The sequence below is a fragment of the Curcuma longa genome, chromosome 2, assembly GCF_044706935.1.
Source record: "Curcuma longa cultivar G26 ecotype Majalengka, Jawa Barat chromosome 2, ITB_CL_G26_1.1, whole genome shotgun sequence".
Lineage (NCBI taxonomy): Eukaryota > Viridiplantae > Streptophyta > Magnoliopsida > Zingiberales > Zingiberaceae > Curcuma > Curcuma longa.
In genome coordinates, this window is record NC_133862.1 from 15,770,361 (window position 1) to 15,796,466 (window position 26,106).

Sequence of the window (26,106 nt, forward strand, 5' to 3'; positions counted from 1 at the left end):
TAACCCATAAAACAACCAGGATAATGAGATATCATAGCAAAGCAAAAAATGTATAATTGGGTAGTGAATCTAACATGCGTTTAATAGGTTAACTATCATAGCCTATTTAAAAATACACCTATATGTGAATTGACTTGGTTCTTCGTAAGAATTCTTACGTATGTTCAGCATAATGAGATTTTGATATGAGTGATATGAGACGAAATCAAGGCATGCAACATCTCAATTTAATGAACATGGTGTGATGCAACTTGGGTGAAAAATAAAAATATTAAAAATACTAATCAAACAAATATATGTGCATTTAATACCAAGATAAAAATATCATGGTACAACTATGATTCATAAAGTGTTAAACATTGTTAGTTGGCATAACCGAAATATATCCTCATAGTTGCCAAGCCATACTAATATTGTAAAGGCATGGGTAAATGTCACTATGTCACCCGCATTGACATGGTTGCAATTCTATTAACCAAGAAGAGCCTATCTTGACAGATACAATCAAGAATTAATAAGGATAGTGTAAAATATTGAAGAATATTTTTGCTAGCTTATATAGTATAACTGTTAATTAGCTAATTCGTAGGATATCTTTGAGAATATAGGCTGTTATTCACTGATTCTCTTGAGACATATATCGATATCTATCTATCTATTTACATGTCCAAAGCTATTTTCTTTATTTTCTAGATGTGTTATCAACTATAAGTTAGAGTTACATTTTGATGAGGAATAAAATTCAACTTCTCTAATTTCCTCGGATAGGAAGATTTTCTTTCCATGTATCATCCTTAAATTTCATCTGCCAACATGAGTAAATAAGAAAAGGAAAGAAAAAAGAAGTACGAAAGGACGATACTGGCATGACACAACCTAGTAGAAAACAAGCATTCAAGCCATAGTTTGAAACTGCATCATTAAACAATATTTTAAAGCTTGGGTATACTGGTGCAAGTAGCACATATAATAACTTAATATCATGATAATCTACTTCACTCCTAGAATTATGTCATCAAGGAAAGTCAATATATTGTTTTGATTGTTTGAACGGTATTCTAGAGAAAAGACAGAAAAGGTTGCAATTAAAGATATATACATGCAATAAGTTACCAAAGAAATTTGCCAAACTTAAAAGTGGAGGCAATTACCATAAGAAGGCAGACTAAGCAATTAATCTCACCTGGATATTAATCCCCAATAAAGCAACAAAAAGTCAACTGTATTGTCAGTGCAAGGGAAAAGTTGTGAAACCTGGCTAGTTGTTAGAAGAGGCTGTCCTTCAAGCCTCTTCAATTTGTATTTGAAAATTGTAAAGCCCCGGACCCCTTTCTCAGCCCAATAATTCACCACCTGTTGAAAACAAAATAGCAGAACAAACAATATGCGAGTCCCGCCACGAGCATAATGAACCACATAAAAAGAGAAATAGAAATTTGATAAAGAAACAAAAGATTATAATAATATGAAAAATATAATCAATTGATTTTTGTTTGCAACAATTCCAACTTAGATCTTTACTATGAGTAATGGTATGTTCCAAAATACGACAGCAATGAGCTGCAAAACTCAACGAGGGTTGACTAATTCATTTTACTCCTCCATTGACATCTAAATAAAGCTAGCACTATTTTGCTAGTAATCAAATTCTACAAAATCAAGTTTGATATAAAGATTATGTTTTTAGACTCCCTCTACCCCTTATATTTCCTTACTCTAATTAATTCAACTTGTTTAAACATAAAAACTATAACTCATCACTTTCTGAACATGCTTTTAACATCTTACTAATTTCTTTCATTTAATTATTAATCAAAACTTTAGGTAATTGGTCTGACATAATACTATTAATTTATTCATAACTTTTTTTAAACGCACATGGTCTGCTTGTCATTCACATTTGAGCTACAACAATATTTTGTATATGATGTGTGTTTTTTTTATTGAAACCCGCCAAAATTGGTCTCAAACTCGGTTGAAAAGGGAGGAGGGTTACACGTTAGGTTGTCAATCAACGTGAACTTATAATTCAATGAATGGATCCATCAAACTATTATGCTAATACTAGGATGTTCCCGTAAGGAACATGTTGCAGAGACTGACTGTAACATCTTGACAAGGACCGCTACATCTCCATGAAAATATGGATGTTGTGTTAAATATGCAAGAGTTTTCACACCATAAATTGGATAAGAATAAATATTATAGAAAATCTAATTGGCTAAGATTTGGAACACGGAATTTAGGAGCACTCATTGGTAAACCAATGAAAGTAGTATATATGATGATTAGAAAAAAAATAAATATTTTATGTACAAGAGACAAAATGGGTAGAAGAGAAAGCAAAGATGATAGAAAATTTGGATTTTAAGTTATGGTATACAGAAAGAGTAAAACAAGAAATAAAATAGGTATTATTGTCGAGATAATTCACTGAAGGATGAAGGAATAGAAGTAGTTAGAAAGAACGATAGGATTATAGCTCTCAAAATAACGGTGGCGAAAAAAATTATTAATATAATTAGTATATATGCACCTCAAGTAGGATTAGATGAACACATCAAATCTATATTTTAGAAGGACCTAGATAAGGTATTACAAAATATTCCGTCAACCGAAATAATTTTAATAGGAAGAAATCTAAATAAGCATGTAAGAATGAAAAATAAGAAATATGATAGGGTGCATAGGATTATGAGTTTAAAACAAGAAATGTAAAAGAGAAGACTATATCAGATTTTGCGATAGCATATAACCTTATACTAGCTAATATATTTTTTTAAGAAAAGAGAAGAACACTTAGTCACGTTCAAAAACAAGGATAATAAATCGTAAATTGATTTTCTTATAGTTAGGAAAAGAATATGTAAAAATTATAAGGTAATCACTAGAAAAAACTTAACTACCCAACATAGGTTAGTAGTATTAAATATAAGTCTCAAGCATAATATCAATAGAAAGAAAATATACGTGACTCCTAAAATTAAGTGGTGGAAGTTAAAGAATAGGAAACAAAACATATTTAACAATAGGGTAGGAGTACAAGTATTAGGAGAAATATACAATACGACATGGGATAAAATGATATCAAAGTTGAAAATAGTAACCAAGAGTATGCACCACAAAATAAAGAATCTTGATGGTGGAATGAGAAAGTACAAGAGAAAATGAAAAAAAACGAAGAGCCTATAAGTATTATATACTTGTAAGAATGAGAAAAACTTTAAAAAAATAAACAATAGCCAAAAACGAGATCAAGCAAGCAATGAATAAAACTAAGAATGGAACTTTTGAGGATTTATATCGAAAATTAGATACAAAAGAATAGGAAAAATATATTTACAGAATAGCTAAAGTGAGAGAAAGAAAGACAAGAGATCTCATTCAAATAAGATGTATTAAAGATTAATGCAATAGGGCATTAGTAAATGATAAGGAAATAAAAAAGCGATGGAATAGATATTTTCATCAACTTTTTAATAAAGGTTTAGATGACCAACATAACTTATATAATTTAAGTAGATCAAATAAGTATAAAAATTTAAATTTTTATCATATAATTCAAATTTCAAAAGTAAAACAAGCTTTAAATAGGATGCAAAATGAAAAAACAGTTGGACTAGATGATGTTCCAATAGAGGTATGAAAGTGCCTAGGGAAATAAAATATTAAATGACTTACAAAGTTATTTATTCTAATATTAAAAATAAAAAAATATGATCAATGGAGGATAAGTACTCAAATTCCTTATATAAGTATACAAAATTGTACAAACTATAAGGGTGTTAAACTAATGAGTCATACCATGAAACGTTGAAAAAAAATAATAAAAAAAGATAAGACAATGGTAATCGAAAATCAATTTAGATTTATATCTAGAAGTTCAACAATAGAAGTTATACATTTTCTCATACAACTAATTGAAAAGTATGGAAACAAAAGCAAGACTTACATATTGGTATTCGTCGACCTAGAAAAAATTTATGATAGAATCCCAAAGGAAATATATGGAGAATTCTAGAAAAAAGAGATTTAGCATAGCGTATATTGAACTAATTAAGGATATATATAAGAATGTAATGATAAGAATGAAGACTTCAAGCGGACTAACCGAAACATTCCCCATAAAGATAGGGTTACATCAAGAATCAAGTTTATTTTTTACACTAATCATAAACAAACTCACTGGGCACATTCAAGATATGGTACCATAATATGCATGTTATTTGTAGATGATATTATTTTGATTGATGAAACATGTGAAAGAGTAAATGCTAAATTCGAATCTTGACGGGAAACACTGGAAGTGAAAGATTTTATACTTAATAGAGTAAACACAGAATATGTAAAATTTAAGTTTAATTATATTTGACGTAATGAGACAATTATTAAGATAAAAAATGAATTATTTATAACTGAAAGTTTTAAGTATTTAGGATCATTTCTATAAAATGATGGAGGGATTGAGATATCTTACATAGAATACAAGCAAGATGGTTAAAATGGAGAAGGGTGTCAAGTGTTCTTTGTGATCGTAAAATACTAATAAGACTTAAAAGAAAATTTTACAAAACAACGATTAGACCTACTATGTTATATGGAGCTAAATGTCGAGCTATGACTCAAACACATAAGTAGAAGATGAAAGTTGCAAAGATAAAAATGTTAAGGTAGATGTGCACACATACAAGAATGGACAAGATAAAAAATGAAAATATTAAAGAGTCGAGATTGCATCTATTGAAGAAAACCTCAAGGAGACACGTTTAAGATGGCATAGACATGTACGTAGACGACTAATAGATGCTCCAGTTAGACAATGTGAAACTATAACAAATGTGCACATCAAACGAGAAAGAGGAAAACCAAAAAAGACTTGGTTAGCAACAATAAAATAAGATTAAAAAATTTAAATATAAATGATGATATAGTAGGGGATATAGTCCAATAACGTAGAATGACCCGTATAGTCGACCCCACCTAGTAGGATAAGACTTAGTTGTTGTTATTGTTGATGTGTTTTTTATTATCTAGCACAAGCTAAAATAGGTCAGCACTAAAATTCTTTAAGATAAGATTAATAAAACCAATCATATTAAATTTTTCTTATACCGTAAGAGACACATGGTGAAAAAGTCCTAAAAGTTAATTTGCATTTTAATCAAAACAAATCCTCATCAATATATTTTTGTTGAATAATATATCAAACATATTTAAGTCATTATATTTTATCCATCTTAACTATTTTCCACTAATCATTTAAAATATTTAATATTCATACATTCAATGTTCATTCTACTTAACTCCTATAGTTTCTAAAATTTCTATGCATAATTTAAGTTACAACTTTACCGTAATTTTCGATTTAATATCAAGTGATAAAATCTAATGGAGTAAATTAATCTAGTGCAAAAGATAAAAAAAAAAAAGAAAAGAAAAAATACATATGGGCATAGAATAGATCTTTGATGTAAATCAACATCTACAATTAAAGGAGAACAACTCATTGCTCTTCTAATTGTCACAACACAAGTAACTATATTATGTTAAATTTTCCTTTTTTGAATTGTAATTTTTGGATAGTTTTTCCTTTTTTAAAACTCAATATAATAATAGTGGAAGGACTCCTCATAAGCATTGCCCAAGACAATATTTTAAGTGCATACCTCTCTTTTTTTATCTATATATTTAATTTAGTAAATATAACACAATTTATCTTCTAGATATAAAACAAGTTTAGCTTTCCAAAATTTTAATTTTAGTATTTTATATGATTTTTCACAAATATGATTTTTTTCAGGTTGTAAATTGACATTACTAGGTTAGAAAATTGATGTTACTGCTGAACAACACAAAGGAGGGCAAAATATTGTAAGAGGGTCCCCTACTACATGTGACAGGGCCAATTGTTGCTAGTTGCAGATTCGGTATGAAAACACGTGTTGAGATCCCAAAGAGATGTAGTGAAGCAACCACAAACAGAGAGATAGAACTCATAAAAGGAGGCAATGTGCAGAATGCCGCACACACATAAAAAACAAAACAAAAAAACAACTTGGTCTTCTTGCAAAGAGATTGTAGTCTATAGTGATCACATAAGACCAATTGGCGGGTCACTTCATAAGCTAGCTGTAAGGCAATATGCATCCATGTGACTCAACTTGATGCCAAATGTTGCCGAAGGTAACACTCAAACTCGTGCTTAAAATAACTCATAAGGGGTCATTGTGCTAGAAGAAGATGAACTCATGAGTCATAGGAGTTGAGTCTAAGGTTTAACATCTTGACCCCTCCCCCCAACCAGAGTTTCAATCTCTAACAAGATAACATACTATATCGGTCAATATAATTTCAACACTAATTTAATTAAATTATTAATAATAAGATAATTAATTTTATTTAATATAAATTGTAACTTTTAACAACCTTTTTATTATAATTAAATTATTTATTTAATAATCGACATGTTGCTTATGCATGTTTCTTTTTAAAAAATTTATTAATTTAATCTCCATGGTTTCGGAGTTTCAATTTTTCAATTTTAGTCTCTTGTAAATTGTATACTTTTTTCATTGCATTTAATTTACACTATTAATTTATTCAATTTTGTAGGTAAAATAATGAAATAAAAATGAGAAAAGTAAATCTTCCGTGGTGCCCTAAAGATTGGGGCATAATTTGCTCCAGGTTCTACGAAGCAATTACAAATTTGAAGCCTAAGAGACATTATTATAAGGGATGTAATTGTGTTGACATGAACGTATATTTTTATACTTTTTGTAATTATGTTTGAAATTTAAGCATTTGATGTAAACTTTGAGCATAAAATATCACTTTGTTCTTTTATTGTATTTGATAAAACCAAAATTAAGCCCTTGAATGCAAAGAAATAATTTAAAATTCAATCATTTAATTTTAAATTGGTTTTATTTCTTCTATATAACTATAATTATTAGAGTGGACCAAAAAAAAAGAAACACCCACTATTTTTATATTTTAGAATATAAGATATTATATTTTAGATTAAAATTGGATTTGTAGCTAAATGTTCTTTAATTTTATAAGCATAAAATATCTAAATATAAAAAATACAAATGGCAAGTTCATATTCAACACAACTAAATTTGAGAACTTTGGACTAGAGATTTTTAAAAAAAAAAACAAATTCAAATTTGAAATTTTTTTATTCATTCAAGTTGAATTGGAGAGTTTTTTTTTAATAAAATAGCACATTTGATAAAATCACGTATATTCAATGATTTTTTAATAAAGAAGTAAAAATACTGAAAAAATGAGTTATCTTTTTAACTTAATCAACTAAATTTTCATTTAATTAAAGCAGCACCATATCAAACTCTAGTTATTCCTCAACACCAAACTGAAGTGAGAGAAGTCAAAGGTTGAGAAGAAGTTCAACATGATCTACTCGAATCTTAGATTTCTTGCAATTTACTTGCACAATATCTTGGTTCTTGGTCTCTTCTAATATCACAAAATTTAAAACACGAAAAAAAATCTTCTCTAATGTAAGATGTTAAATTTTGTCCTATTTAATTTTGAGCATTTTAAATTGTTTTAAAAAATTAGATGACTAATTAAGCTAAATCAAATAATTATTTTGACTTTTCAAGTAAAGTGAAAGTGGATCTAGGGTTAGGTGAATTCCATCAAATAGACATGGTGGTTAGGATAAGGTAGGTTCAAAAGAGGCTCAATTTGGATTTATTTTGAGTGGCTTAAAATTAAACCAAGTTTATATAATAATAGTACGATTCAATCGTATTTAATTAGACTAGTAATATTTTTGCAAGGTCAGGAATTATTTTAAATTTCTACCTCTTTTCTCTCCAAATATTCCCCTCACTTTCTCCTAATTGCTCTATCTCACTTGTCGTTCGTTGCACCCCCCCCCCCCCCCCCCCATTACCCACCAATCATTAGCGACTTGTTGGCCAACCCTCTTTCACTCTCAATGGGGTACAATTCTCTTAGTTCTCATTCTTGTACCTTTCCTTTCCTCCCTTTTCTCCCTTAGTTACTCTTCTCTCCCTCAGTCTCTCATCCTCTCTATTTCTATCATGCACTGTCGTTCCAATGATTTAGTAATTTCGGACTCATGTTGATGCTTTAGTGTGCTAGCTATCTCACATGTCGATCGATGAGCAAAACAATCAATTTTTCCCATGCGGATCGGCACAGCTCTCCACTTCAATTGTTGGATGGGCCAACTACCTATGTAAAACCTTAAGGAACAATTTGTAGTGCAAATTGTACAACACAATGAACAACATCATTAAGGGGCATTTAACACATAGGAGATCGTGTGAATTGATTGTTTTGATATCATGTACATAGGAAAATTAATATAGGTTATTTAGCCCTAGGTAATACTCTCTACCTGTGTAAATTATGGTATCACATCACCACAAACATGACCTTATATATTTACAATATCAAAAGTAGCTCCTAGATAATGTTCTGAAGGTCACTATTCTTATTTTTCAAATTTTGTTGTCACTAAGTGAAACATGCTGGGGGAAAATGAAGTTTGTTAGATCTGAGTATCACTTTAGAACTTGACATGTTTTTACACATTGCATATGTGGATTGATGAATATTGGGTTCCCAATAGTTTTTAGTCGGATAGTAGAGTTTGATTTTCAAGTGTTTTTAGTGTAATTGTAGCTTAAGATTTTACAATATTAAATCAAGGATGTTGGTTAAACTAATTGAGTTTTTTTGGATGAGCATATATATTGATTTAATGGTGTATGATTAAATGAACTTGGATAAAGCTAATCAGTGCTCTATGATTGGAGGATGTGACTAGGTTCTATGGTGGAGTTAGTATTTTCTTTTGGTGCTTGTTTTGTCTTGGTATCATGGTGTTGAATTATTGACTTGAATTTGCATATATTTTCTCTAATTTGTATTTTGCACATTAGTACACTACTTAGTAGTACAGCTACAATGAAATTGTGGATGGCATCATGGCAAATTAAATAGTGTTGTGTGGTTGTTATACATAGCTGATGGGCAAGTGATGTATAACAAGTGTTATTAACTATGTTGTGCAGTGCGTGAAGGAAATCAAAAGAATGTGTTGCTCAAATAAATATTTGATAAATGTGTGGCTGGACATTTGATGTTTAGTCTAAGCATATAGGATGTGAGTATGTTTGAACTCGTTGTAGGCTTGGGCATGGAGTTATGTATTACTTAAGCTAATCTAAAAATCAAATTAAAGCTATGTTAACATGTTTAAGGATGACTGTAGACAAACCAAACCTCAGAAAGAACCTCGATTTGCTTATCATCTCTTGTGTTTGCCATGTTGTATTTTAGTCATTCTCTTACACATCCTTGTGATACTATTTTATAAGTGATTATAGTCAGGTTACATTTATACAGTGAAATTGTAGGATCTTTGTTGATTATGTCATTATGATGTAGGTATTTGGATGTTATTTATCGAAGACATGAACATTTCATTTTGATGAAAATTGATAGTTGATGATAGCCACAATTAAGCATTATGGTTGTTTTTAGTTCATACTAATGTAGCAATGGCATCACATCATCAATGACTTCAGCATTTTTTTAGAACAGCTGCATTAGACTTCAAGGTCAATGTACATGAGAACACCTGACTGCCTTGGTGCTTCAGGCAGCATTATGCAATTATGATGATGGGTAAAATCATACCTAATCATAGAGTACCACTTTATAGCAAGCATTGACTATCACTCCAAAGTGTGTACTAGGAAAGCAATTTTTTGGTCCACCTCATTAATGATTTAACTTTGCATAACTGTTTGAGAACATTATGGACAAAACAACCAAGCACTTATATTTTGAGAAAATGAAAATTCATGTGGATATCTTGATCATGCACTCATGTTAGTGGGTCAAACTATAGCTAGTGTTTACTGCACTTATTGCATACAGTTGTGAGATTGATACAAGTAGTTCACATTCTGTTAGTGCTTAACCCTTTCAAAGGAGTGCTATATTCTTATATTATATATAGTCGAAGGACTGTAAGCTAGAATTTAGTGATAAAATTCTATTGGCGAGGCTTTAATTGCTAAATTTCACCAAGTTTAATATTATCCTAGGCATGGACTTGTTATCTACTACCCATAGCAATGTGGAGTAAAATTCAATGGTGGTCTAGTGTAAGGGTAGAATTCCAAGCAATGACTCAAGGTATGTGTTAATTATTTTGGTTGAAGATCCAAAGACTTGAAGATCAAGTGGGACGGTCTAACGAGATTTTATTATGATAATAAATCTGCAATTAACACAGCCCAGAAATCAGTACAGCATGATCAAATGACATTCAAATTGACATCATTTCATCAAGGAAATTAGAGAATGGGTTGATTTGAACCCCTTAAATATCTACTCTTGGACAACTTGTAGATATATATTAAAGAGTTAACTAGCTCTGTGTTTCAAAGTATCGTATCCAAGTTGAAAATGATAAATTATTCACCATCTTGAGGGAGTGTAGAAAATATGATTTCATAAAATCTTCATAAAAGTATGCATAATTTTTTAGATAAATTTGTTTAGAAAAGTGTTAAACATTTTAAGATTTTATTAGAAAAGTTTATCATTTTATAAAAAAATAAATAGTGTTATCAATTTATAAAATTGGATAAGGATCTCATATATTAAATAAGTTTTTGAATTAATATAATTTTTAATTCTAACAATTAAAAGTATCACTTCCCGCAAATGCAATCTCCATTGAGCTTCCAATGAGCACTAACCACAGGCAACATTACTTGTGAAACATGATTGTTCGCAATTGAACATCAAGTGGTAGTACCACTACAACTAGAAGGCTATCTAGAAGCATGAGGACGGTCCCCGGGGCCATGGTGCCGCGGTAGGACATCCGGGTTGTTACCCAGGCACCCGCGGTTCGATCCCCAACTACGGCGTATTTGCAAGAATTTTCCTCCAAATGGGGATTGCAATCAAAGGATGCTGGGCATCTGGGTTGGCCACTGCGTGCGCTTCCCGATTTACCCTGGTGGTCGGTGGGAAACTTCCGCGGGACCGGGCCGGTCACCCCCAGGGATTGAGTCAATGCGACTGACTGGGATTATCATTTTTTTTAGAAGCATGAGGACGACATGCAAGCTATGTAAACCACTATCTTTTTGCTTTAGGTAACAAAATTTTTAAGGAGTAAATAAAAGGATAAAATTTAAATTTTCTAAATTAAGGTCTTTTTATAATTTTCTTTATTAAAAATAAGGATTTTAGAGTTTAGGAAGGAAGATAAATTTATAACTCTTAAGATAGTAGAAATAAAGAAACTATTAAAATAATTAGCATATATGCATCTCAAGTAGGATTACATGAAGACAATGTAGAGTTTTTGGAAAAACCTAAATGAGACGGTACAAAAAAATTTAGACAAAGAAGATAGGAGATCTAAATGGAAATATAAGGAATAAAAAACGAGAAATATGGTAAGATGCATGGGACTATGATTTGAGAACAAAAAATGAAGAGAGAAAAGCTATAATAGATTTGCAATAACATGTGAACTTATAATCTCTATCACATTTTCAAGAAGAGAGAAGAACCCCTAATTACTTTCAAAAATCCAAACAATTCACAAATTGATTTACTTCTGATTAAAAAGAGAGAGAGAAAAATTATAAAAATTGCAATGTAATTTATGGAGGATACTTAACCACTCATATAGGTTAGTGGTGTTAGATACACACCTAAAGCATAATATCAATAGAAGAAATTAGAAATATATGTTTGTAAATCCATGTAATGTAAAGTAAGGATTGGGGAAATTAGTATATTTCATATACTTGTACTTGAACAAAGTGGTTGATAGAGATGTTTTACATATGATACAAGCAAGATGGATGAAATGGAAGAGGGCGTAATCAAGTGTTCTTCGTAATCATAAGATACTTCTAAAACTTAAAAGAAAGTTAAAAATAACTTAAAAGAAAGTTAAAAATTAGAACCACTATGTTATATAAAGTTGAATATTAGGTGATGAAGAAAGCACAAGAACATAATATAAGAGTCATAGAGATAGGAATGTTAAGATAAATGTGAGGACATATGAGAATGAATACTATAGAAAATAAGAACATAAGAAAAAAATCAAAATTGCATCAATTAAGGAAAAACTCTGAGAAACAGATTAAGATGGTATGGATATGTATTTATGAGCTTAATAAATATCCCAATTAGATTATGTGAGATCATGATAAATACGCACATTAATTGAGGAAAAAAGACAAAAGAAGACTTAGTTAGAAATGATAAAAAAAAATAATTCATTTAAATATAGATGATGATTTAGTAAAGGATTGAACCCAATAGCATAGAATGATCCATATAGTCGACCCCATTTAATAGGATAAAGGTTTGATTGTTGTTGTTGTTGTAAAAATATGAGAACCTACTAAAAATGCCACGTGAATAAAGGGCCAACACGATGGATGTTAATAGAATTATCATGATAACAAATAAATTCTAACTCATACACTAGGATCCAAAGTCATTAGGGTTGTGGCAATTTAAAAGATTAAAGCATATTATATGATGACTAAAACCATACGTAACATATTTCATGCATATGGTGCAAGACGACTTTTCGAAACATATTACAACAAGTAAAATAATAAGTAAATTATTTCGCGCATAAAGTGCAACATCATCTAAACATGAGTTCAACAACAATGAAGTCTTATCCCACTAGATGGGGTCGGTTATATGGATCATTCTACGCCATTGGATTGTATTCCCTACTATATCATCATCTATATTTAAATAAATTTCATGTTATTTTATTGTTGGTAACTATATTTTATCTAAAAGTGAGTCCAAAAAAGAAATTTCCTTGTCCATATGCAAACCTTATATAAGCCATCGTATGTGTATACTTTTCCACAATAGCTATTTCGAGATTCATGTCCACGAACAACTCGAACAGACAAACCGGATTCAAAGCTATTCTGCAGAGGGGAAAATATGATATCATGAAAGTAATAGAGCATAAATAAAAAAAAATCTATTCTGCAACAAGGGGGAAACATAATATCACAAACTCATAGAGCGTGAATAAAAATATAACTAATAGTTCAACAACTTTTAATCAGCAAGTTCCCGAAAAAAATCTAAAGAGGCATCAAAAATATTTGTAGTTAAGCATGTCAATTTTCATACAAATAGAACTCTAAAATAACTAGAAGAATACATAATTCAAGAATCACTTCTCAATTCCAAATAGATTTATCCTATAACATATTATGGTTCTCTAGGAAAAAAAAAGAATTGAATAAGATGGAGTAAATCACCAAGAGCAATTATAGTTCACTTATTTTGCATAAGTAGTAGACAAAACAAATGTAGTAATGTCCCCCTAGCTCGACTAAATTAAAAAATAGATAAATGCCAACATTAAATACTTAAAATGGCAAAATCCTTGCCTATAAATATAAGCTATAAATAATTATTGTCATGTGCCAATATGGTTATGCAAGTTAAAAATAGTAAATTACCCTTTAAAAAGTCATAAATACCACTTGATTTCCAAAAGGTATTTTAACTCAAAGTTTAAAATTAAAGTAAATCAACTAGATGTCATATGAAAAAAGGGATAAATGTGTTGACATCAAGATTTAAGTGTCTCAATTTCTTTTAAGTCATAGCTCCAATTGAGAATACAGTTGAAGGGCTCACTTAAATATTATGAGAACTACTGAGAAAAATTCATTCAGCATATCTTCATAGTTTGCATGAAGCAACATCAATAGTGCACTCAGACAAACCTTCAATGCCAAATTACCACGTTCCAACTTTTGATCTTTGATTTGTTGCTTATTTCCAAGAAGATCATGCCCACCCTGACCAGTATACAGAATTTCATCTGCATTATCAGTGTCATCCTCATACATTCCTGACAACACTATGCACACAGCCAGTGGAAAAGTAACACCCTTATATTTTTCCTGCCAAATAGGAAAGAATAAATAATAAAGTTATGCAGAGTATTTTGTAACACCAAAACATAGCAGAAAATATAGAATTCCAATATATTGTGATACAGGCATAGAATACCTAAGCATATCCATTATAAGACGCCATACATATCACAGATCAAATATCAATTTTAGTAAGAAAAAATAACTGCAAACTGTATAAAAGATTATTAATCCTATTGTTCTTAGTTTATCATAAAGGAAAATAAAAATTTATGTATATTTAAACTATTTAACGATGTTCATACAACTTTTGTTGAGTTCTAGACTGCAGAGAGAATGTAATAAGACAATAATTTTGTCTATAAAATTATGTTAAAGAAGTTAACAAAGTTTCAAAAAAGAAAAAGGAGTGACACAGGATAGAAATAATGCTAGATAATATGGGGTATCTAAAAAACTGTATTTAATAAAATTGCAAGAAAAAAAGAAGATGCAAACTAATGAAGAAAATAATATTTCATGAGTTATAAATAAGTATATTCAATTAGATTATGGCCTAGAGTTTTACTAGCTTTTGATTGGTATTAATTGAGTTTAATTTACATTGTATTTCATTTATTATTTTTCAGAATTTGCTTTTTCTCAGATTAAGGCAATGGTGGTGAAGGAGGCAACAACCTCGAGCTCGAACAATTGAAGGTCAATAGGAACTGTTAGAATATTTAAGGATAAATATTCTGTTACAGATAAATATTCTATTTTTCTTTTTTATAGAATAATTCTTCTAGAATAGGTCCCTATATTCGTGTATAAATAGGAGTTTATCTCTTGTAATAAAGTAAGATTCCATATTATTTTATATGGTATCAGAGCGGGATTAGATTTTTTTTTCCGCCACCACGTGCGAAGGAGCTTTCCTCTCCTTTCTCCAAATCGTGGCGTCTCCTTCCTCGTCCCGCACTTCTATCTCGTCATCGACCAAGCGCCTCTGATTTCAGTGTTTGGAGCACAGCGCCACGCGAAAGAGCCTTCCTCTCCTTCCTTCGGATCGCGGCGTCGACCGAATCACGCCTCTATCTCACCGTCGACAAAGGACCGACCGCATCTGTCCTGCGGTTCTGTTGCTTCATCGGCGGCCAGAAGCATCTCTCCCAATCACGATTCCTCCCAACCGCGATCCCTCCCAATCGTGATTCCCAATCTGTCCTGCGGTTCTGTTGCTTCATCGGCGGTATTCCTACACCGCATCCCTAAGTTCGTGTGTCGTCTCTCGGCGGCGGCCACGTTGACATTAGGCCACAGGATGCTCAACAACCACAGTGCCGCAAGGAGCAAATACAAAAGGTGTGATTTTGACCGCCCCCCATCCTTTTTTTCCCTCCTCACTTTCTCCCTCCCAAAAGCAGCGGCGGTGGAGATGGTTAGGTCACGAGCTCGCGCTTTCCACAGAGAGCGAGTAGCATATGAATGCTTTGGATGGCGAAACAAACCTTCGGTACGCTTCCCTACTCATCAACTTTGATCTATCGAAACAACAACAGACTTCTACCTCGTAAGAGTGGCAAAGGACGCCCTTGGTGTCTTCATTGCCACCGACCAAGACACGTGATTGATAAATGTTGGAGTCTACATGGTCGACCTTCCCGTGCTACACAGATCGTCCAGAGTTCTGTCGCTCCTTCAACTTCCACTTCACAATTGCCACCAAATCCGATCCCACCGCCTTCCTATAACGACTTTCTGAAATGGTATGAGGATCGAAAGGTCTCTGATTCCCCTGTTGCCGTTGCACTCACTGATAATTCCTTTGCTAGCATATCTCGCTCTTCGAGTTCTTGGGTTCTTAATTCCAGGGCCACCGATCATATCACTGGTAATAGATCACTTTTTTCTTCTCTCTCTACTTCTGGTTAATTACCCTTTGTTACCATGACAAATGGTTCTCAAATTCAATCCCAGGGTGTCGGTATTGTTCATCCTTCTCCGTCTCTTTCTATTCATAATGTTCTTTATGTTTCCGGTGCTCTCTTTAATTTATTATCAATTAGTCAGCTTACTCAGTCTCTTGATTGTGTTCTTTTTCTCCTCACACTGTGAGTCGAGCTACGTCACCTTTTGCTTTGGTTCATTCCGATGTTTGAGGTCCGAGTCGTGTTTATTCTACATTGGGGTCACGATACTTTGTTAGCTTTATAGACAATTTTTTCCGTTACACTTGGTTATATCTGATGAAGGATCGTTCGGAATTGTTTTCTCTTTTTCAAACTTTTTTCTATGAAATTAAAACTCAATTTGGTATTTCTCTTCGAACCTTACAGAGTGATAATGCACATGAGTAACTATATACTCCATTTAAGACCTTCTTAGCGTCTCATGGTGTGTTGCATCGGACGTCTTGTCCTCATACCCCTCAACAGAATGGAGTTGCTGAACACAAGAATCGTCATCTTCTTGAGACCACCCGGACTCTTCTTCTCCATTCTCATGTTCCTCTTCAGTTTTGGGGTGACACTGTACTTACTGCGTGTTATCTCATCAATCACATGCCTTCCTCCACTCTACAAGGTCAAGTACCTCATCATGTTTTTTATCCTCATCAGTCTCTTCATCCTTTACCACCTAGGGTCTTTGATTCTATATGTTTTGCTAATGCTCTTGATCCTGGCATTGACAAACTCTCTCCCCGGTCTCATAAGTGTGCCTTCCTTGGATACCCATGGTCTCAGAAATGGTACAAGTGTTATTTCCTACTCTCCGTCGGTACTTCATCTCTGCTGATGTCACGTTCTTTGATTCGGTTTTATTTTTTGGGCCTAACGGATCTCCGTCCGAATTTTCTCCTTCTATGTCTGCATCATTGGCTATCTTTTATCCTCCGGAGGAGTCTTTGTCGCCTTCGGAGACGTCTCCTCCATTGCAGGTTTATCAGCGTCGTCCTCATCCTGCTTTGCCGCCGACCACCATTGACACTGTCATGGACACATCTTTGGAGTCAAGTCTTTCACCTCATCCTTCGGTCCCATATCCTAAGTCTGATATTCCCATTGCACTTCGGAAAGGTGTGTGTTCCACTCATAATCCTTCTCCTCATTATGTTTTTTTGAGTTATCATCGTGTTTCTCCTTCCTATTTTGCTTGTCTTTCCTCCTTGTCATCTGTTTCTCTTCCGCAGACTGCAGGTAATGTCTTTGCCTATCCAAGATGGAAATAGACTATGCTCGATGAAATGTGTGTTTTACAGAGCAGTAGGACTTGGGACCTCGTTTCTCTACCGCCAGGAAAGTCAGTTGTCGATTGTCGATGGGTATATACAGTGAAGGTTGGTCCAGACGGAAAAGTTGACCGGCTTAAGGCTCGCCTCATTGCTAAAGGATATACTCAGATCTTCGGATTGGATTATGAGGACACTTTTTCTCCTGTTGTCAAGATATCCTCTATGCGTTTATTCCTGTCCATTGCTGCAATTCGACATTAGCCTCTTTATCAATTGGACATCAAAAATGCTTTCTTACATGGTGACCTGCTCGAGGAAGTCTATATGGAGCAACCTCCGTGTTTTGTTGGTCAGGGGAAGTCTTCTAGTTTTGTATGTCGCCTACGGAAATCTTTATATGGCCTCAAACAGTCTCCCAGAGCATGGTTCGATAGATTTAGTACTGTAATTCAACAATTTGACATGACTCGGAGTGAGGCTGACCATTCTGTCTTTTATCATCACTCATCTACTGGTTGCATCTACTTAGTAGTTTATGTTGATGATATTCTTATCACAGGTAGTGATCATCTCGGGATTTCACAAGTGAAACAGCATCTTTTCAAACATTTTCAGACAAAAGATCTCGACAAACTCAAATATTTTTTGGGGATAGAGATAGCATAGTCCAAAGATAGGATTATCATATCCCAAAGGAAGTATGCAATGGATATTCTAAAAGAAACAGGCATGTTTAACTCAAAGAAAGTTGACACACCTATGGATCCTAATGTCAAGCTCATGCTAAATCAGAGGGAGTTTCTTCCAGATCCTGAACGATACAGACGATTAGTAGGGAGATTAAGCTACTTTACTGTTACTCGTCCGAATATCTCTTTTGCAATAAGTGTAGTAAGTCAATTTTCAACTCTCCATGCAAGGAACATTGGGATGTTGTGACACGTATTATCCAATATATCAGAGGTGCTCCAGGAAAGGGTCTTTTATACAAAGACAAAGGACATACTCAAGTCGTAGACTATTCTGATGCAGATTGGGCAAGATCTCCCATTGATAGAAAATCTACTTCTGATTTTTGTATATTTGTCAGAGATAACCTTATTTCTTGGAAAAGTAAAAAAAACAAAATGTTATGGCAAGATCCAGTGCAGAGGCAGAATATCGAGCTATAGTCATAGCCAGTCAAGAGCTTATATAGCTCAAACAATTGCTTCAAGAGCTAAGATTTGGAGAGTTTACACAAATGTCACTTATATATGACAATCAAACCGCCATGCATATCGCCTCGAATCCAATTTTTCATGAGGATAAAGCATATTGAAGTCGACTGTCATTTTGTCAAAGAAAAAGTTATATCTGGTGAAATATCTACTAATTTTGTTAACTCACAGGATCAACTAACAGATATATTCATCAAGTCACTGAAAGGTCCTCGAATTGACTACATATGTAACAAGCTCGGTACATATGATTTATATTCTCCAGCTTGAGGGGAAGTGTTAGAATATTTATGGATAAATATTCTGTTAGAGATAAATATTCTGTTAGGAATAAATATTCTATTTTCCTTTTTTATAGAATAATTCTTCTAGAATAGGTCCCTATATTCATGTATAAATACGGGCTTATCTCTTGTAATAAAGCAAGATTCCATATTATTTTACAAGAGACGGTCGACGGTGAGACAGAGGGTGTCGCACAATCGAGGTTTTGCTTCTTCTTCGGCAAACTTTTCTTCCACGCGGATCGCATAAGCAACCGACGGTGCCCGTGTCCTTGCTCTTGGCGCTAAGGGTTTTTCTATGCGAGACAGAGCCACCAACGGAGAAGGATGACGGAGAGCAGCAGCGTACAACAGGATGTATCCTCTAAAATAGCTATAAGCAAAGAGCTTGTTGGGATGTATACCAGAATCCTAGCTATCTATGTAGATAAACATTCTGAAATAAGAATCACATTTGGTCAATGTTTGCATTTAATTTTATGCAAGTGTCCACTTAATTTATATTGTAGATAAACATGGTGTGCGGAGTCACACACAGAAGACCATGTTATCAGTTCCTTATAAATTATAAACAGTGTTCACAATTAAGATGGATTGGACAAACCATTAGACTGGTTGTAGTGTAATTTGGTCTTAGTCTGTCTTGACTATAAAATTACACTAGTACACTAAGTGTGTATTGAGCAGGACCATCTGAGGATTGTTCGATTTATACTGACTATATAATCGAACTAAACCTCTGTTACTATGGATGTACATGCTCTTAATCCAATATAATAACAAACACATGTACTTAGTATATATTTTTTTGATTCATCAAAGGGTGAGATTTAGTGCGATAGATCAAAAGGCTCGATGAGTTGAAAAGTAGTATTATGTACATGGTGTGTTGTTGATTATAGAAGGAATCTGTGTCCTAAATATAGGTTAATGATGTCCCCTTGAGGAGCTCATAAGGATAATCATGTAAACCCTGCAGGTGGACTTTGTCCGTATGATAATAAGGTTGAGTGGTACTATTCTTGGATTAGAAGTTAATTAAATTCGAGTTGTCAGTAACTCATTTAATTAACGGGCATACGATATCTTAAACACAGGGAGATTAATGTACTTATAGTAAGAAGGAGCACATATTGTAATATGGGATTGGTGCGGTAGTGCAATAATAACTCTCTAGTGGAATGAGTTATTATTGATGGACTTAAGCTGTGTGTTCAGGAAGAACATGGGAAGCTCAAGCCCATCAGGAGACCAAAACCAATTTCTCCTCTAGGTCCCTACTGTAGCCTCTGGAAATTCTCGAATCCACCTCCGGAAGAATTCTAGAAGACCTCCGAAAGAATTCTGTGAGAAATTTCGGATAGGAAATTCTATTTATAAAAGAAAATTTCTGAAATTTTATTAAGAATTTTTCCGACAAAAATTCTGATAAAAATTAAGAAATTTTTTAAAAAGAATTTCCGCAAAGAAATTTCGTCTCTTCTAGTACAAAATTTTATTATAAAATTTTATGAATTAATTTTGTTAAATTAATAAAATATTAATTATGGAATCTCGTTAAAAATTAGCGAGATATAATTAAAAGATTTTGTTAAATATAAGAACAAAATTAATATAATGGAAACTTATTAAAAAGATAACAAATCTTATCCATAAGATTTTATTAGATTTGTTCTAATTAAATCTTATAAAATTTGTTAGACTTTTTCTTAAAATTCCTAGATGGCATAGCTATATAAAGAGGGGTTTAGGGGAGGCAACGAACACAAAACAAATAGGTTTCCTCCTCCCCTAGGGCCAACGGCACCAACAAGAACCCTCCTTTTGTTGCCGCCAAACACCATCTTCTCTCTTCTCTTTAGGGTCAGCGCCCCTAAGGGTTTCTTCTTCCCCTCTTCTAGTTCTTCTAGGGCCGGCGCCCTTGGTCCTCTTTTCAATTAGGGTCGGCGGCCACCAACAAGAAGGAAGGAGAAGAAAAAGAGAAGGAAGGTTTGGTTGCTTGCTTGATTGCCATCGGAGAGAAGAGTTTTGGTGGAGAAATCTCGAAGGATCGTTGTCCACACAACGTTCGAGAAGAGGAGAGGATATACAGCAGAAGATCGAGGGTCATCCACTCCTTCTAGACATCCCGAAGAAAAGGTACAATTAATTGTTTCCGCTTTAAATAAATTGTTTGTCTTTTCTTGGATCCTGAAAACCAAACACAAGAGCCCAATGATCTAAATGCGTCGATCAAACTTTATTTGATCGACTATGAGGGCAACTTAAATCCGTTTCCAAAAAAAATTTTGTTCTACAAGAATTCACCGGAACGGATTTTCTAGTGTTTCCCATCAGAGCTGCCTACAGAAATCGAGGCAACTCAAGATGCTCCTGATGATCCAAACGACGACGCCGAGGAGGGAGAAGGCAAGGGCAAGAACGGTGAAAGGGAGCCCGATGAGGAACAGAAGCAACCGCAAGTAGCGAGCAGAGAGGAGAAGAAGGCTTCTGAAACAGGTGCGTGGAGCTGTGCAGGTGTTGGTGGCCGATCGCTCGCCGTCCGCCGCGAGAGAAGAGCTTCGATTCGCGATTCAGACGCTGATCCGAAGGAATTACGCGATTCGGAAAAGCCTCGTTCGTGATTCCAAAGGAGACAATTTAGGTCGGAAGAACCTAACTTGAGACGGCACGAAGGAGACGATTCGGAAGAGCCTCGATCGCGATTTGGGAGAGGAAGGAATTACGTGACGCGATTCGAAGGAGATGTGCTTCGGAAGGGACTGACGACGGAGCACCAACGGACTGGAGATGCACGGCGACAGCGGGATCGCGGGACGAGGAGGAAGACCACCATCAAGTTCGCGCACAATGAGGAGGAATACCACCGTCGAGTTCGCAGTCGAGTTGGAGAGAGCGACGGGCTACAAAGAGAAAGGAAGGCTCGCGCATGGGAGAGAGGCGCACGGCGGAAAAGAAGAAAACCCAAAAAACTTAACCTCGCTCTGATACCATGTAAAATAATATTGAAAATCTTATTTTATTAAAAAAAATAAAGCCCTATTTATACACCAATTTAGGGATCTATTCTAGGAGAACTTTTCTATAAAAAATATTTTTTTATAGGCTAATATCCCTTATATTTAAATAAATTTTATCTTATCTTATTGTTGCTAACCAAGTCTTTTTCGATCTTTCTTGTTTGATGTGCATATTTATCATAATTTCGCATTGTCTAACTCGGACATTTATTAGTCGTCTAAGTGTACATCTATATCATCTTAAACATGTCTTCCAAAGTTTAAAATTATCAAAAGGCACACCTTTGAACATTGATATTCCTAAAATATCCTTCTACACAGCTAAAATTTTCAAAAGCATTTTAATGGTTAAAATCAAAGTAAAGGGATAAATGGAGTCCTAGAAGCACCGTGAATGTTAATGGGGGGAAGATATTGTCATTTACAAAAACCACGTTGAAAATGAAAATATGAAACCGCCATTATGGTGCTTCCGAAAATCAATTCATGCCTTTCTTGATTTTGATCATCGGAAAACTATTAATGTGTTAACTTTTCAATTACCAAAATGACAATATAAGACAACCAATGCATTTGCAAAACTCGGAAGGATGAAAGGATGGATTCATGATCCATTATGCTTCTTGAGTTTGAATAATAGAATGTTATAAAATAATTTTAGAAGCTTTAAGGTCATTTAGGTGGGCATAGTGCATTTTAGAAATCTCAAAAAACAAAGGTTCACCACTCTTGATAATTTTTAAACCTTTTCTAAAATTGTCATCCTTTAATGATCTTATTAAAATATTTTAGCGTATGCATTAGAGTTGTTAGAATATTTAGGGATAAATATTCTGTTAGGGATAAATATTTTATTTTTCTTTTTTATAGAATAATTCTCCTAAAATAGGTCCTTATATTCATGTATAAATAGGGCTTATCTCTTGTAATAAAGCAAGATTTCATATTATTTTACATGGCATCAGAGCGAGGTTAGGTTTAAGGTTATACGTCCGAACCAATCCTCTTCCCTCTTTCTCTGTTCGCCACGCGTTTTCCTCGCGTGCGTTTCTGTTCGCCGTCTTTATCGACCGGATCGCAACTTCTTCTCTCGCAATCCCTCTTCCGCCGGCGACTTCTTCTCCTCTCAGCTCACCGCTTTTGGCTGTCAATTCCGAATTAACAGAGGTGATCCTTCAGCCGGCACCTCTATCCACCGCTTCGACATTGGGCCGCAGGACGCTCAGCAACCACGGTGACGCCAGGAGCAAATACAAAAGTGCGATTTTGACCGCCCCGCATCCTTTTTTTCCCCCTCCTCGCTTTCTCCCTCCCAGAAGCAGCGGCGGCGGAGGTGGTTAGGTCACGAGCTCGCGCTTTCCACAAAGAGTGAGCAGCGCGTGAATGCTTTGGATGGCGAAACAGGCCTTCGGTACGCTTCCTTACTCATCAACTTTGGTCTCTCGAAACAACAACAGACTTCCACCTCATAAGAGTGGCAAAGGACGCCCTTGGTATCATTATTGCTACCAACCAGGACACATAATTAATAAATGTTGGAGTCTACATGGTCGACCTTCCCGTGCTACGCAGTTCGTCCAGAGTTCTGTCGCTCCTTCAGCTTCCATTTCACAGTTGTCACCAAATCCGACCCCACAGCCTTCCTATAACGATTTTCTGAAATGGTATGAGGATCGAAAGGTCTCTGATTCCCCTGTTGCTGTTGCACTCACTGGTAATTACTTTGCTGGCATATCTCGCTCTTCGAGTTCTTGGGTTCTTGATTCCGGGGCCACCGATCATATCACTGGTAATAGATCACTTTTTTCTGCTCTCTACTTCTAGTTATTTACCCTTTGTCACCATGGTAAATGGTTCTCAAATTCAGTCCCAGAGTGTCGGTATTGTTCATCCTTCTACGTCTCTTTCTATTCATAATGTTCTTTATGTTCCCGGTGCTCCCTTTAATTTATTATCAATTAGTCAGCTTACTCGATCTCTTGATTGTGTTATCTCGTTTACTAAATCTTCTGTTTCCGTACAAGACCAGAGTACGGAGAGGATAATTGGCTTCGGATATGAGTCTCATGGCCTTTATCGGCTTCAACAGTCCTCTCTTGTTGGTTTGGCGCGGCATTTCCCCTTCTTATTCATGCTCAGTTGAGACATTCAGGTCTTGATAAATTAAAACTATTACATCATGGTCATTCTCACTTAGATTTTTTATCTTGTGAATCATGCCAATTATAAAAGCATATTCGTAGTTCTTTTTCTCCTCGCATTATGAGTCGGGCTACGTCACCTTTTGCTTTGGTTCATTTCGATGTTTGAGGTCTGAGTCGTGTTTCTTCTACATTGGGGTCACGATACTTTATTAGTTTTATAGACGATTTTTTCCGTTGCAATTGGTTATATCTGATGAAGGATCGTTTGGAATTGTTTTCTCTTTTTCAATCTTTTTTCTATGAAATTAAAACTCAATTTGGTATTTCTCTTCTAACCTTACAGAATAATAATGCACGTGAGTATCTATCTACTCCATTTCAAACCTTCTTGGCGTCTCATGGTGTGTTGCATCGGACGTCTTGTCCTCGTACCCCTCAACAGAATAGAGTTGTTAAACGCAAGAATCATCTTCTTAAGATCACCCGAACTCTTCTTCTCCATTCTCATGTTCCTCTTCAGTTTTAGGGTGACGTTGTACTTATTGCGTGTTATCTCATCAATCGCATGTCTTCCTCCACTCTACAAGGTCAAATACCTCATCATATTCTTTATCCTCATCAGTCTCTTCATCCTTTACCACCTAGGATCTTTGGTTCTATATGTTTTGCTCATGCTCTTGATCCTGACATTGACAAACTCTCTTCTCGATCTCATAAGTGTGTCTTCCTTTGGTACCCAAGGTCTCAGAAAGGGTACAAGTGTTATTCCCTTACTCTCCGTCGGTACTTCATCTCGGCTGATGTCACTTTCTTTAATTCGGTTCCATTTTTTAGACCTAACGGATCTCCATCCGAGTTTTCTCCTTCTACACTTGCACCAATGGCTATCTTTTATCCACCGGAGGAGTCTCTGTCGCCTCCGGAGACATCTCCATTGCAGGTTTATCAGCGTCGTTCTCGTCTTGCTTTGCCGCCGACCACCATTGACACTGCCATGGACACATCTTTGGAGCCAAGTCTTTCACATCGTCCTCCAGTCCCATCTCCTGAGTCTGATATTCCCATTGCACTTCGGAAAGGTGTGCGTTCCACTCGTAATCCTTCTCCTCATTACGTTTCTTTGAGTTATCATCGTGTTCCTTTACTATTTTGTTTGTCTTTCTCCTCGTCGTCTGTTTCTCTTCCGAAGACTACAAATCTAACCGTCGTTTTATAAAATTTCCATTTAATCTTAAATGATATTTTACGATCATAAAAAACATCTAACATCTTTCTCTATTTCAACCATTTTATTTGTATCCTATGTAAAACATCTCTAACATCTCTAATCGTTTTACAAAAATAATTCTAAATACTTAAAACTTCAATGATAGATAACTCATCATCTTCTATCTGTAAAATTATCTCGTTATATCAACTACTATTAAACTTAGATTCTATATATTTTATTTTTATTTTATTAAACCTAAACATTTAGCTTCCATGATCTCCCTCCAAGATTTGAACTCAACATTAATTTTTTTACGTGTCACATTAATTAAAATAATATCATCAGTAAATAATATACACCTTAGCAAATAACATCCATATCTAACACAGTTAACCTAGGTTAGGTGGTTAAATTTTCTCCAGAAATAACCTTGCAATTTTTATAATTTTTATATCATTCTTCTTGTCAATTTGTAACTTGTTATTCTCACTTTTGAAATTAACTAGGTAGTTTTTCTCTCTCATTGAAAAATATATTAGCTACTATAAACTCATATGTTATCACAAAATTCAATACAAATTTTCTTTCTTCATTTCTTATTCCAAAATCATAACCCTAATGTACTTTATCATATTCCTCATTTGTTACTTAACATGTTTATTTAGATTTCCTCCTATTAAAATCAACTTGTCTATCGAAACTTAATAAATACCAATACATTGTTATTTACCACATGGCACGCTCGCGCGCGCGCGCGCGCGCGCGCGCGCGCGCCGCGCGCGCGCGCGCGCGCGCGCGCGCGCGCGCGCGCGCGCGCGCGCGCGCGCGCGCGCGCGCGCGCGCGCGCGCGCGCGCGCGCGCGCGCGCGCGCGCGCGCGCGCGCGCGCGCGCGCGCGCGCGCGCGCGCGCGCGCGCGCGCGCGCGCGCGCGCGCGCGCGCGCGCGCGCGCGCGCGCGCGCGCGCGCGCGCGCGCGCGCGCGCGCGCGCGCGCGCGCGCGCGCGCGCGCGCGCGCGCGCGCGCGCGCGCGCGCGCGCGCG

At 35.0% G+C, this 26,106-nt stretch overlaps 1 protein-coding gene across 4 annotated transcripts in view; it reads right to left on the reverse strand.

Moving 5' to 3' along the window:
* Positions 1-26,106, reverse strand: part of LOC141821205 (histone-lysine N-methyltransferase, H3 lysine-9 specific SUVH4) — an 86,941-nt gene that overhangs the window by 39,582 nt on the left and 21,253 nt on the right. For 3 of the 4 annotated variants that reach the window (XM_074708598.1, XM_074708599.1, XM_074708597.1), the window contains exons 7-9: positions 13,824-14,003; positions 12,909-13,007; positions 1,255-1,353 (exon numbers count right to left, since the gene is read on the reverse strand). In XM_074708598.1, the coding sequence (XP_074564699.1) occupies positions 1,255-1,353; positions 12,909-13,007; positions 13,824-14,003 (378 nt within the window). The remainder of the gene's footprint in view (positions 1-1,254; positions 1,354-12,908; positions 13,008-13,823; positions 14,004-26,106) is intronic. The other variant, XM_074708600.1, reaches the window with a different exon arrangement.